This window comes from Metarhizium album (assembly GCF_000804445.1).
Source record: "Metarhizium album ARSEF 1941 chromosome Unknown scaffold_22, whole genome shotgun sequence".
Taxonomy (NCBI): domain Eukaryota; kingdom Fungi; phylum Ascomycota; class Sordariomycetes; order Hypocreales; family Clavicipitaceae; genus Metarhizium; species Metarhizium album.
In genome coordinates, this window is record NW_024467596.1 from 389,509 (window position 1) to 402,155 (window position 12,647).

General features: G+C 48.9%; 5 protein-coding genes across 5 annotated transcripts; 2 read left to right on the top strand and 3 right to left on the bottom strand.

Annotated features, from left to right (window-relative positions):
* Nucleotides 1-818: 818 nt before the first annotated feature.
* Nucleotides 819-2,300, top strand: MAM_06648 (Pyoverdine biosynthesis; the record flags this gene model as incomplete). The annotated part of the gene is made up of 3 exons (XM_040825446.1): nt 819-1,124; nt 1,188-1,338; nt 1,393-2,300. The coding sequence occupies 3 exons, from the start codon at nt 819-821 to the stop codon at nt 2,298-2,300; spliced, it is 1,365 nt and encodes a 454-aa protein (XP_040676657.1).
* A 593-nt stretch (nt 2,301-2,893) lies between these two features.
* MAM_06649 (Major facilitator superfamily domain, general substrate transporter) lies at nt 2,894-4,204 on the bottom strand (the record flags this gene model as incomplete). The annotated part of the gene is made up of 1 exon (XM_040825447.1): nt 2,894-4,204. One exon carries the CDS (start codon nt 4,202-4,204, stop codon nt 2,894-2,896), a length of 1,311 nt encoding a protein of 436 aa, XP_040676658.1.
* Nucleotides 4,205-4,961: 757 nt separating this feature from the next.
* Nucleotides 4,962-6,311, top strand: MAM_06650 (FAD dependent oxidoreductase; the record flags this gene model as incomplete). The annotated part of the gene is made up of 1 exon (XM_040825448.1): nt 4,962-6,311. One exon carries the CDS (start codon nt 4,962-4,964, stop codon nt 6,309-6,311), a length of 1,350 nt encoding a protein of 449 aa, XP_040676659.1.
* Nucleotides 6,312-6,647: 336 nt separating this feature from the next.
* On the bottom strand, nt 6,648-7,966 carry MAM_06651 (zinc-binding oxidoreductase ToxD; the record flags this gene model as incomplete). The annotated part of the gene is made up of 4 exons (XM_040825449.1): nt 6,648-7,097; nt 7,162-7,246; nt 7,308-7,578; nt 7,693-7,966. 4 exons carry the CDS (start codon nt 7,964-7,966, stop codon nt 6,648-6,650), a joined length of 1,080 nt encoding a protein of 359 aa, XP_040676660.1.
* A 3,587-nt stretch (nt 7,967-11,553) lies between these two features.
* MAM_06652 (uncharacterized protein) lies at nt 11,554-12,152 on the bottom strand (the record flags this gene model as incomplete). The annotated part of the gene is made up of 2 exons (XM_040825450.1): nt 11,554-12,004; nt 12,082-12,152. The coding sequence occupies 2 exons, from the start codon at nt 12,150-12,152 to the stop codon at nt 11,554-11,556; spliced, it is 522 nt and encodes a 173-aa protein (XP_040676661.1).
* Between the last annotated feature and the right edge of the window lie 495 nt (nt 12,153-12,647).

Sequence of the window (12,647 nt, forward strand, 5' to 3'; positions counted from 1 at the left end):
GATCTGCTTGTTGATAGTAACCTAGCACATGAGCTCTCAACTCTCTCCTAGTTCTAGAATGATATTTTAGTATTACTGCATATGCAACTACCATTGTCATCCTAACCGAAAGTCCAGGAGAGGGGAGTTTGATCGTCTGACTTCGCAAGGACTGCAGCAACACGAGTTGTAATTCGACTTGGCATGCCTGCTATCTCCACTAGTTGATTTCCAAACTAAAAGGAGAAATTAAACTAATCTTGTGAACGGTCTGACACACATATGGACTTTTTCGTAAGCATGGCGTGCGCTGAAGCTGAACAGGGTGTAACAAAACAATCGACCATAGCTAGACAACGGTAACGCGTCCCATGGCCTTCTTAGAAGCGGATATTACGCGACACTTGGACGATTTCGTTCCGATGGTACTCAAAAGAGACTTCAGCGAGGCTCAACGGTTCTCCAATGGTATGCAGTGTTGATAGACAGGCACGAGTGACTCGTGGTGAGCCTGGATGATATGCAAGTTGTGCGTTTGTTTACCCGAGGATCAACGGCGACCTGGGTTCGTCTTAACTTCCTAATCGATCCTACATGGGCACGTGTCAAATTTTCTGAAGACTGCGAGCGTTTATAAGTTTCGATAACAGTGGAGGTGGCTACAGCTCTGAGTTTGATCCATGTGGTTCTAGTAGAAGCCCGTATAAAGAAACAAGATTTCAACTGTATGACACGAGGGAGACGCTACCTGCTACCATAAAAGTTTATCAAATTACACTTTCAATTCTCTCTTGCACAGTCTTGTATTCCCCCAACGAGCTTACCACATGTTCTTGAACATGTTTCCACCTCCTACATCAGTCCTCACCCCCTCCCAAGTACACGATGGCCCAGTGACACAAACATTTAGGCTGCCTCAGCAATCCCCGATCGGCTCTCCCTGGTTGACTGAAGAGCTCAAATACTTCGAGAAATGTCTCCTCGTTCTCGATGTGCTCGAGTCATTTGGAACTCACTTTAGCAAGGAATCGAGCTTCCCCTCCGGTAGATGGGCAGGCAAGCCCAAATTCCTTGGGCACGTGTTTCACTGGGTGAGAAAGAACGAACCTGTGCAGCTTACAATGCCGGCATTCCCATGTAAGAGTGTACGTTTTTGATATCTATAGTTATCGCATATCCTATTCTTGCTAACGGTACCTTCCCACCAGGCCAACCGCAATGACAAAGTCCTCGGTCACTTGCCCGACCTGGGTGAGGAACTTGGCATGACTCGCTTGAATGACATAGCCGTTGCTATTAAAAATGTATATCAGCCCGGTGCCTTGGTCAACATCGCCTCTGATGGTATTTTATTTAATGGTCAGTCGAGTATCGTGCCTCCCCCGAAATGCTGGCTCCACTAACATGCCACAGATATAATCGGTGTCAGTGACGAGGAGACTTGGGAGTACGGCCAAGAAATTCGTGCCATTGCCCAAGAAAAGAAACTCGATTACATAGTATTCGTCTATCCCCAAGTCTTGATTGGCATGATGTCCGCCAATGCCATGACCCGAGAGAGATACCTTTCAACGACCGATGAATGCCGTAGCTTGCTTGAAAGTCGATACGGAAGCACCCTCAAGCAGATCGAATCTCTCATCAAGGCTGACTCGGATACCAATTCAACATACTGTGGTATGGTCAAGTTTTTGCAGACAGAGTTGTTCGGCACTCTTGCCGGTAAAAGCTATCGTGAACGTCAGAAGCTACAAAAGAACTCGGCCAAGAAAATGATGCAGCGTTCAGAGGCATTTACGCTTGCCATTCGTACCAATCGGCCCTTGGACGTTCGCCTGTCAATGCATCCTTCGTCCGGGGTGGCCAAGCTGTCAGTGGCTCTTGTTCCCTCACCAGAGGGCTTTTTCCAAAAGTCACCCTGGCATAGTTGTGTTGCTATTGATCGAGACGGCGGGCACCACTGTGTCCATTCCAGTGAGGTCCGGGAGACGCATGAGCTCATGTACAAGAACAATCGTCCATACTTTTACATTGCCAAGGATGCTGTCCAGGCGGACGAGCCAGATACTGCAACGGCGCCCGAAATGTCAAATCTTGCGGCGGTTGCTAAGAATTCCGAGGATTCTGCCGCTACTCAAAATTCAGATGCTGAGACCGTTTTCGACAAGCAAGAGATGTTGATGGCCAAAAAGCATCCCGTCACTGTCACTGACGTCGAAATTGCGACTGTGGATTCGGAACCTTCATCTCATCCGTTAGAGGTTGTATTATTTCCGTCATCTGCCGTCCCGGCATATTCGTACGACGCTAAAATCGAATGATGCAAGGGGATGTAGCAGAGTTATGCTCACATTCGCGTATTCGCAAGTAGAGCAGCGAGGGCATGATTATGTACAGGGTGAAAGATTGTAGACTAGACAACCTAGTCAAAACATGCATTATTGAATCTATTTGGGTTAGACATTGTAGCTTCTTTTCTTCTCTTAGTATCAATATTACACTGGTGTGGGCTACGTGTTGTAATCCGTACGAATTCCTCTCTTCAGGTAATCAACTAAAACTTACCTGCATACCAGGCTTCCAACTGCTACCCTAAGATAATTAGAATGGTAAGAATTCGTTTACAAAGCGTTTTCCATGCTAAGACGGCAGTACCAATTACTTGCTATCTGAGTTCCTCCCTATACTTGAGGAGTCTCATTCTGCCGTTTGACAAGGGTCAGATTATCTGTCTTTGATTTTACACCTTATTGAAGTCTCTTTAGCGCATTACAAAACACATCTGTTATTGGAGAATTTTTCGAATTTATAAATAATTGCTCCGCATGCAGAAATTCTGCATCATGGACTGACGCCACTCGATGTGACTTAAAAGACTTTTCTATGAATTCTCGCTCAGATGTCTATCTGTCCTCTATACTTTGATCATTTTGCAGCCAGCTTTCCAAGCTCTGACCACCATAAACAGGACGCTAGAAACCAGCGACGCGGCGCCACCGAAGACCCAGAGGCCGTTGAAATTGTCGCCGCCGCCACTAGCAAGTATCGCACCACCGCCAGGTCCACCAACAAAGACGCCCAGACCGATGATGCCAAACGCCATGCCCATTCGCGTGCCGATATTGGCGCGGTCTTTCGTGAGTCGGACAATGCAGACTGGAGGCAGGGCGATGAATATACCGGAAAAGAATCCAAAGAGAATAGCAAGGATGACAACACTTGCAACGGACTTTGCGCCAAGCATGCCGAAAATAATGACACTAACAATGACAGCACCAGGACCGATGAGATTGAAAGCGCCGATTTTGTCGGAGACGGCATTGGGAAGGACGCGCCCGAGGATCGAGGCTGCGTTGAGGATCGGCACGAGGTAAAACGACAAAGCTGTCGATGTGATGTGCCTGGCCTTGGTGTAGTAGGACAGATAGAAGAACATAGTATAGAGACCCATGAAACCAATCAGCGTGGCCGAGGTGAAAATGAGGAACGGCCAGTCGGATAGAGCAGAAGTGTCGAGCAGCGCACGCGCCTTGGGCGGCTTGACACGCATCTTCATGACTAGGTTTGGGATGATGAGGGTGGCCAAGGCTATGAAGCCGACGACGCGTACGCTCCAGCTGAAGCCGATCTGATTAATGAGCTTGTAGAAAACGACAGGATAGATGATGCCGCCAATACTTGATCCAGAGGCTGCAAGACCGATGGCGAGACCCAGTCGCGTGTTGAAATAGGTGGGCAAAACTGCAACAGCAGGCACATAAATAAGACCCGAACCGAGCCCAACACAAACGCCTTGGGCCAAGAGCACCTGCGGATAATCAGTGGCTAGACTCAGCATCATATTCCCAAAGACGATGAGAAATGAGCCGACCAGCAGCAGGGCACGCAGGTAGCCTTGGTCATAAATTGGTCCCGACAGAAAGCCCGTGAAGAGGACCAGAAAAGCTTGGATAGAGCCAATCCACGAGATGTTGGATGAAGTCTGGACAAACAGGGTGCCAGAGCTGTAGAAGGTTTGAAAGGCCCCAAACGTGTTGAGAATACCCCAGGTGTTGAAGTAGAGCATGAAAGCCCCAAGAACGTGTAGCCAAGCCTGGGCACCTCCATTGGGAACGTCGTCGGCCACAGCAGCAGCAGGGGGCATCAGCGCCGAAGCTGGGAGCGTCTTGTCCTCATCATGGGCTGAAATGTCGGATGTTTTCGCCGAGTCTGCGGCCATGGCCATGACGGTTTGCGAGACTAGTCGTTTGGCTAGTAAATGAGAGTCTATCAGTATGATACTTCGCAGGAGCGCCACGGACGTGACCAGATGCTTGGTGGTATTTGGTGGAAAATGATGGGAAAAAAGAATGAGGAGAGAACGAGAGGACTCGATCTCCTTGCCACCAAAAAAATTAAATGAACGAAATAAAATTAAACAAAAAAAATCTCCCCAGGACTTGGGGCGAGTTTGTCAAGGTAGTGCGCTTACAATCACCTCGACGGCTGAGGAAGGCCGTACGTATGCAGCAGCTTGGCCAAATAAGGTTTGATAGACACGGCTCCGCCGGAGCTGGCGTCCGTGCCACGCCACGCATTTTCTCCGTCTTCTGACCGAGATGACAAGGCCCAGATCATAAGCATGGAGAATTGAGTGGAGCTGTGTAGTGTGCTGATCACCAACATCCTCCGTCTTCTCACAAAGGCGACAGACCACAAAAGTACCTTGCATGTGCGTTTAAATGAGACGATGCTGGCCATCAATGTCAGCTTCCCGCACACCTCCGTAAGTGAGCTGTCTCATGGCCGCTTTAGGAAGTGGCCGGTTTTGTAAACCTACTTTGAGATTTCTAGTATCTCTACAGTGTACACAAGCATAGGAAGGCGAGGAGGCGGGGAATTTAAGAGCGATGCAATACAACGACGCCCCCCCAATCGTATCTTGCAAGGCCTAGAGGAGCAGCTCTCCCTACTCCGTACCTTGTTTCTAATTCAGCATCGAGATGGCGAATAACGCGCCAGCGTCTTCTGCCATCAGCCCTAACATGCCACTCCCGACTGCCAGTCTTTCGTACTGGCAACGAACTACACGAGCATTCAAGTACTTGAATCACAATCAAAGAAACACTCCCCCTATCTCTGCTACTTATGTTATTATCGGATCTGGCCTGACGGGCGCCTTGGTGGCATACAACCTCGTCGCGCGAGGGGTTCAAGCCGAGGAAATTCTTATGCTCGAAGCTCGCGAGGCTGTCTCTGGATCTACAGGCCGCAATGCCGGTCACATTCGACCAGATGCTTTTCGCAACTTTTCGACTTATCAGGCTTTGCACGGTAGTGAGCAAGCACTCAACATTGTGGCTACAGAGGAGAAGAACCTGAAGCTTCTAGCGGCATTCATTCGGGATAACCAGATCCAATGCGACTTCAATTTGACCACTACATTTGACGTGTGTCTGGGGCTTGATGCTGTTGAAGATGAGGAAAAGAATATCAAAGACTATCTTGACGCGGGCGGCAATTTGGCGAGCCTTGACGTCAAATGCTGGTACGGAGCTGCCGCAGAGGAAAGAAGCTCGTGCCCGGGGGCTGCGGCTGCGTATGAATGGCCGGCCGCATCTGTTCATCCCATGAAGCTCGTCCACTGGATTCTCCACCATGTCATTGAACAGGGCGTTCAACTATGGACGCACTGTCTCGTGGAGAAGATACGACAGGACGGTGCCGGACTGCATGTGCAAACCAGCCGGGGCGTCGTCTCGGCAGAGAAGGTGGTTCACTGCACCAACGCATATGCCGGAGGTGTCTTGAGCCAGTTGACTACGGAGCGACTCGCGCCTTTCGCGGTCCAGGTCGCATCCGTGATTCCCCCCTCAGTGGCGTCCGGCCACAAGTCTTTCCGGAGCACCATGGCGCTACGCGAAAGCGCACGCATGTTTTACGGCTTCTGTCAGAAGCCTGTGGACGGAACCGTGGTTGTGAGTGTTGGTAGACCTGTCGGCAAGGGCGTTCAGGCCGAGGAGTCGCAGACACCGGAGGTCGCAGAAGAAATCATGCAGAGATTGTCCAAGCTTTTTGGGACCACTCATGAGCCAGAACGCTCTGGGGAGGGCCTTGACGCGACTTGGACAGGTCTTATCTCTTTCACGCCGGACAAAGTACCCTATGTAGGTGACATGGCCGAGCTGCCCGGGCAATATATCTGCGCCGGCTTCAACGGTCACGGCATGGCTAACATATTTACCTGCGCAAGCGGCATCGTGGGCCTGTTGTTGGGTAGACCATGGGAAACTACACAGCTGCCAGATTGTTATCGGTATAGCCAGGCGCGGCTAAATAAGACTGCCAAATAAATTGACCTAGTGACACACAATAAACTACCGCCGCTGTGTCTTTGTAGCAGAAGCTGGGCATCGCTTTTGAATTGCTCCTAGAGTCTTTGGCCACGGCTACTTCGCCTTTTGTTAGGTACTCGTAGACTCCCCAGCAGCTTCTATCAACTTGCACTGCACTTAGACAATGAGCCGAAGTTTGTCGTGGACTTGCATCGCGTTCCACGGCGGCACAGCATAGTTCTTTTCCTTTTAGATGCTATCCTTTTCGCGACGAGGGCTCGAGGCCATAGTCATATTGATGCTGAATTAAAGCATTGCGGGACCTCATCCATAGACAAGACCAGATCATTAACCCTACTGTGGCCATTGGGTCTCATCCACACGATACAAAAGCTTATATCCACTTATCTTACCTTCCTTCATATCCTTCATACCGTCAAGCACAGCAGGGAGGCCACCAGGCCTGACCTCACGTGGATGTTCCGTCCACTTGCGCTCGCTCCAAAGCTTCTCCACAATAGGGAAGAACTTCTTGGCAAATTCGAAGTACGAAGGTTGAGCTTCCCAATGCTTGCCCTCGAAGATATACTTCTCGCCAGTAATACCATAGACGAGAAAGAAGATGGACTCAACATCAGGACGTGGGGCGTCGTACTCTCCCAGTAGGTTGACGTAGATTCCCCCCTTGCTACTAAGCGCTTCAGCACAAATTTCGGCAGAAGACTTCTTACTGACTGTATCCAGAACTTTGATGAGCTTGTCGTCGGTCGCCTTGCGGATGTCTTCTCCCACAGTAGGGGAGTGCTGCACTTGGATTAGCAATCTTGGACTGGGAGGTAGCTGCTGTGCAAAGGATCAGTCGACACACATAGTCAAATACCAAATCAGCGCCGCGACCCTTGGCAAGTTCAAAGTGCTTAGGCGATGCCGTCGTAATAACAGTGTACCCGGCCCTATGTGAATGAATGAATAAGTCTTCAAAGGTTATGCGTGCTAATCGTTTACACGACTTACATTTTCGCAAACTGAATTGCAATAGTTCCAGTGGCCGTTGAACCTCCATAGATCAAAACAGTCTTGTTATCGTCTTGACCGCTTTGGGTGGACTCGAGTCCCGGGAATGGTATCGAAAGGAACTTGAACAATCCAAGACCCATCGTCCCGACGGCGCACGGGACAGATGCGGCTGCTTCCCATGGCACGTTATCGGGGACCCGGAGTACTGTATCGCCCTTGTTTATAATGAATCTTGCGAAGGCGCCTGTCTGTGGCCTAGCGTCGTTGCCTATTGGATTGAACACAAATTAGTGTGTTTGTTATGTAGTAGCTCATATCATTAGATACGATTGGCATATTGACGAAAAGGAAGTGGATCGTCGTGGGCCGAAACTCAACTCACCTCCATGAGCAAAGCCAGCCACTCTGTCACCTATTTTGAAAGCCTTCTCAACATTTTGCCCAATCTCTTCCACTGTTCCTGCCCAATCACACCCCACCAGCGTCCCATTGTCACCTGGTGCATCAAGGGTTGTCCAGTCAGTAGGATTTACAGCAACTGCAACGACGCGAATGAGCAGATAGTCATCGGGTAGCGTTGGGACTGGGATGCGCTCAAAGGCCGCTACACCAGTCGCTTTGCGAACCAGTCCGTAATTGGTTTCGCTGATAGGCATGGTGTATACTTGAGCAAAGGCTAGGTAGGTCCAAGTGATCGAAGTGAGTGTTTAAACTTGGGGACTGGCCAGACTGACGTGGGTTAAGGGCAAGATTTTAAGTACGTAAAAACTTGGAAGTAGTGTTTATGCTTAATTTGTAAGCAGCTCGGATTAATCATGCGGTTGGTTCGCTCCTGTTGCATTAGGTCCCAAGCTGAGGCAAGGTTTGCCGGTGCCATCGCATGCTTACGGTAGTTGCACTGTTGCAGTTGCCAGTGGTAACCTTCTGGACCTTTTTATGCCTCAGTCGTCCGGGCCAAGGAAAAGGTTGGTCGGGTCCTGCAGGTCGGGCAACCAAGGGCCTATAGGACCGACCACACGATATTTTGCGTGAATCAAGTCTTTTGCTCCCAGCCCTGGTCATTGTGACCAGTTCTTGTTGGACTAGATGCCTCTGACCTCCAACGAGCCCTCATGCCGCGAGCCTGTCTGTGGACCGTGACTCATCACGAGGCATACAGCCTTTGTGCATGTAACTACAGCTTCTGATGTTGTGACCGCTATTTGCTGTGTCCTGCGTGGCGGAACCTCAATGACCTTCGCTCCACTCACTTCAACAGAAACAACAACAGGCCCCCCACTCTTGCTTTCGGCGTTGACCAGACACGATTCGACATCGGCGTTGTGTACGAAGTACTTAGTGCTAACATGCAATGTACTTGCATTTCGGTTGACTGCAGAGGGTTAAAAGAAAACAAGTCAGGGAAGGGAGATATCGTAACGGCAGAACGCCAAGCATATAGAAAGTCTCTGAGCTACTTGCGTGAAAACAGAATCCCTTCCCTCTGGGTGATGAGTTTCTGCGGCACTGAATCTCGATTGTGGTTCTGCAGTCTTCACGGGTGCAATGCAACTATATCTCACCTTATTGTCGCGGAAAATCTAACGTGAGCAGCAGGGAGACGTATTTTTTCAGCGAGGCTCCAACTACTGTCGAGCAAAGGACTAAGCTTGATGTGAGATCTTGCCTTGAGAGATGTATAGCTTTACTAAGAATCAGTGAAATATTAATGATACTAGCAGTTTTAAGACCTATTAAAAGGTATGTTATACCTCGCGCACCCTGAAGAGGAGTAGGGCGCCGGCCTTTGAGGCTATTTCACGTTGCAGTTGTCGAGGCAGATAACTCTTTACAGCGAGTCTTTAACTTAGTCTGAAAGTCAGAAAAATAGGTCCCGTGACCCCGCTGGCAGTCAAAGGATTCAGGGCTAATAGTCACGTGCGGCCTTAGCCCTGGACGTAACCTCAATCCTTAGCCCATAATCGCTCCGCACTGCTTCGTAGAGAAGACCAAAAAAAAGATCATTTCACCTGGCAAGGCCCAAAATGGTCAAGACGCTGCATGCTCGCACCCATACTCGATGCGGAGCTTGTGGTTTGCTTTTCCATGAGGGCGACCTCATTCACAGCTGTGAGATGAAACCGTCCAACTCACCGCGCCAACATGATGCACGTTAGTTGTTCGCCGAGGCTTTGTAGTAACTGGACATGGCCCATCAACATTTAGCATCGACCTTTATAGTATTTCTTGCGACGATGTACAGCTCTGTGCCAATCTCGACTGTTGACAACATCATAGGGAGGCTAGCATTGTGCACGTTGATTGTCTAAAGGTCTTCTGCCGTGGACATGCAGTGTGGGGCTTTAGTGACAAGTTACACTCTCTGTAGATTGCGTTATTATAGAGGAGCCCATGGCGGGGTGCATTACCTCTGAACGTTCCCCCGCAGATTAACTTGGATCTCAGATTAGACGAGCTATGCCTAGCGAAGCGGATGACAGCTTTACCGCCAGAACTTCACGCTATAATTCGGGACTTTTCGCTTTCCGTAAATCCAATGCCTAACTACGCGCTACACCATTATGGCCAATTAGCGACAGCTTTCGACCTATCCAAAGGAGTTGTACGCGAAGAATTTCTAGATTAGATCGAGAGCTGGGCCTGTGGCAAGCTCCTGGAAGTGCGTGAGGTTGCAAATAAACCATTTATTTGCTTATTAATCGACTGGCAAGGGCTTTAAGGCATCTAACGCCTGGCAGTACTTCCCTTCCCAGCTAACATACGTTCCGACTGTACTAGTTACATTATAGAAAAAGCTGAGCGCCTGTCCAATGTTATCTTTAAGTTTTAGGTATATTACAACATCCCAACCAAGAACAGACCGCTCTTAGTAGTTGTTAGCTCGGACTCGCTGCACTGCAGGACGTGACGGGAAGTTTTTAGGTCTAGGATACTCCTTGTCCACCCCCCATCAGTTGTATTTCAACCCACAAGGCCTCACCGACTTGTCATTTAGGTGCTATATGGACAGATACTGACGCCCTCAAGGGAATCACCTATTTCCTTTCTTATAGGTCATTGTATGCAGTACATGCTTACACGCGTGCTTAATCGTCCGCAGAGAGTATTTTTACAATTTTTGAGCCTTTTAGGCAAAAGTCCTTCACATGGATATATGTCCCCATTCATCAGGTCAAGCTCACACAAGGGGATTATAACAGAACACAGCACATCTTGGTAAGAACTATGCAACGACCCCTACATTAAATTAAGCGTGTTGTGAGTTTACAAAACTAACCAAGTTTAAGTTGCATATTGACGGCGTCGGAGACGTGATCATTAGGCCCTGCAACAAAAGACTAAGGAGATTTCTGTTGATAAAACAACCCCAAATCCTTACATATAGGAGGATAGACGGGTCTCCCATACACTTCTGCAATGCTCTTTCCAGGGAACATAAACTAAGAGAAGTGACTATGCTAAATCCCGTTAGGTCTGATCCACCTTAGGAAGATTGGGTTTATTAGTCTCTAGCATCTCTGGAAAACGTCATAAAAATAAGATTTTCAGTATACCTATGACAAAGATGTGCAGAGGAGTTTTGATTGAGTACAAAGGAAAGGTCAAGCGTGCTCTTGGACAGTGCAGATTAAGTGTTGATCTAGTTCAAACGTATATGCAGGTGAATAGGCTCAGTTTCAAAACGCCAAGTATCAGCGAACAGGTACAGGTAGGGAGATGGACGGTGTCATCCTAGAATGCAACAGCGGGGATGATCACGTTCACCAAGACCTTGGCTGGACTTGTTGTGACATGCGCGGCTTTTTGAGATTCTAGTTCACGGAGGATGCAATGAATATAGAACACCATGACAGTTAGCACTGGACATAAGAGATGGTACAGAGGTGCATAGACGTCAGGTTTCAGTTAGGTCAGGTGCAACAGGGGTTGGTCACGAAGATCAGGGCTTAGAGCAAATAACTCGAATTATAATATAACATTGTCTCAAGGTCCTTAATTCCTCAATCTGAGGGACCTAGTCGACGAGGGCTGTGTTATAACTACATATGCAAGAAGACGCCTGTGGGCGTAACCTGACCGGGAGGACTGAGGCACCAAGGGTTAATGCCTTGTGCCTTTGTGCCTTGATATCCGGGCCCGCGACTCGCCTACAACGGCATCGCGATAGCTGCTGCCTTGTGCATTGCAGCAAGTCATGTGGTTCGAGCTTTGACCGCAAGTTCCGTGTAATATGGAGTCTTTTCTACGATAAAGTCTCCTTGTTTTGCAACATGTCCCACGTCGGCTTCGGTTTCAGCGCCGATGCAACATCCTTAAAGCGACCGGCGGCTGCCTTCTCGCTAGCAAACCATCTCGCGACACGCTCAATTTCTCCCCAATCTAGCACTCCCCTACCTACAGCTCTGCCGTTCTGCTTTGCCGCTACCACTGCATTTGCAACCCAGGTGCGACACCTCCAGTTAGGATCATTCTGCACAATAAGAACAGCTCGAAAAATATCCGCAAGGAGCTCTTCATCCAAGACCTTGGCGACGAGGATGCGGACGAGTAGGTTATTGGTGGACCGCACGTCGCGTAGCTCTGTTTCCTCGTACACCCAACCCTGAGAAATTGGATTCTTCACATGGTAGCGCATACCTTTGATCGAGTCTTTATCCTCGATCTTAGGCCCAACTAGGAAGCCCCAATGGTACCTGTTCTCAGCAGATTAAAGCGTAAGTGTCTAGATCCAGAAGTCGGAGGGCATGCTGCTAGGGTGGGGCTTCTTCACCTTCGCGTTTCGTTATTAACGACGCCACTAGGATAGAGGGCGACGTAAAGACGTTTCTTGTTGGAGACCATCTCTACTAGTACTTGACGTCACTGAGTAGAATAGAGAAGAGAGTAGTTGTCATGCGATCTCTCTAGCTCCAAAAGGATTAGTAAACAGATAAAGGAATCATGAAGAACAGAGAGCAAGATTTTCGCTTTACGTAGAGCATTAGGCGTCAGGTCATCCCAGGGAAAGACCAAGTGCTGTTGCAGCTGAGAAGTTCGGGAGCGATTAAAATTTGGCTGGCATCGTTGCTGCTTCGTGGGGCCGTTTGAGCCGTGGCCGAATGGGAGATGCAGAGCCAAGAAAATTAGGGCATTGGGCTATTCTGGAAAGATAGTAACGTGCAGTTTTGTCGTGTCTTACACTGTTACACGAATTGTTCGTGAAGCAAGGGTTATAGTCACGAAACATTACGTAGGAGGCTGCTGCATAGATAGAAGCTTACAGCTGCAAGGAGCTTTTAGAAAAATAAAAACCTCTAAATACTAGAGTGCGTTGTATGCAAATAAAGCTGCACTTGT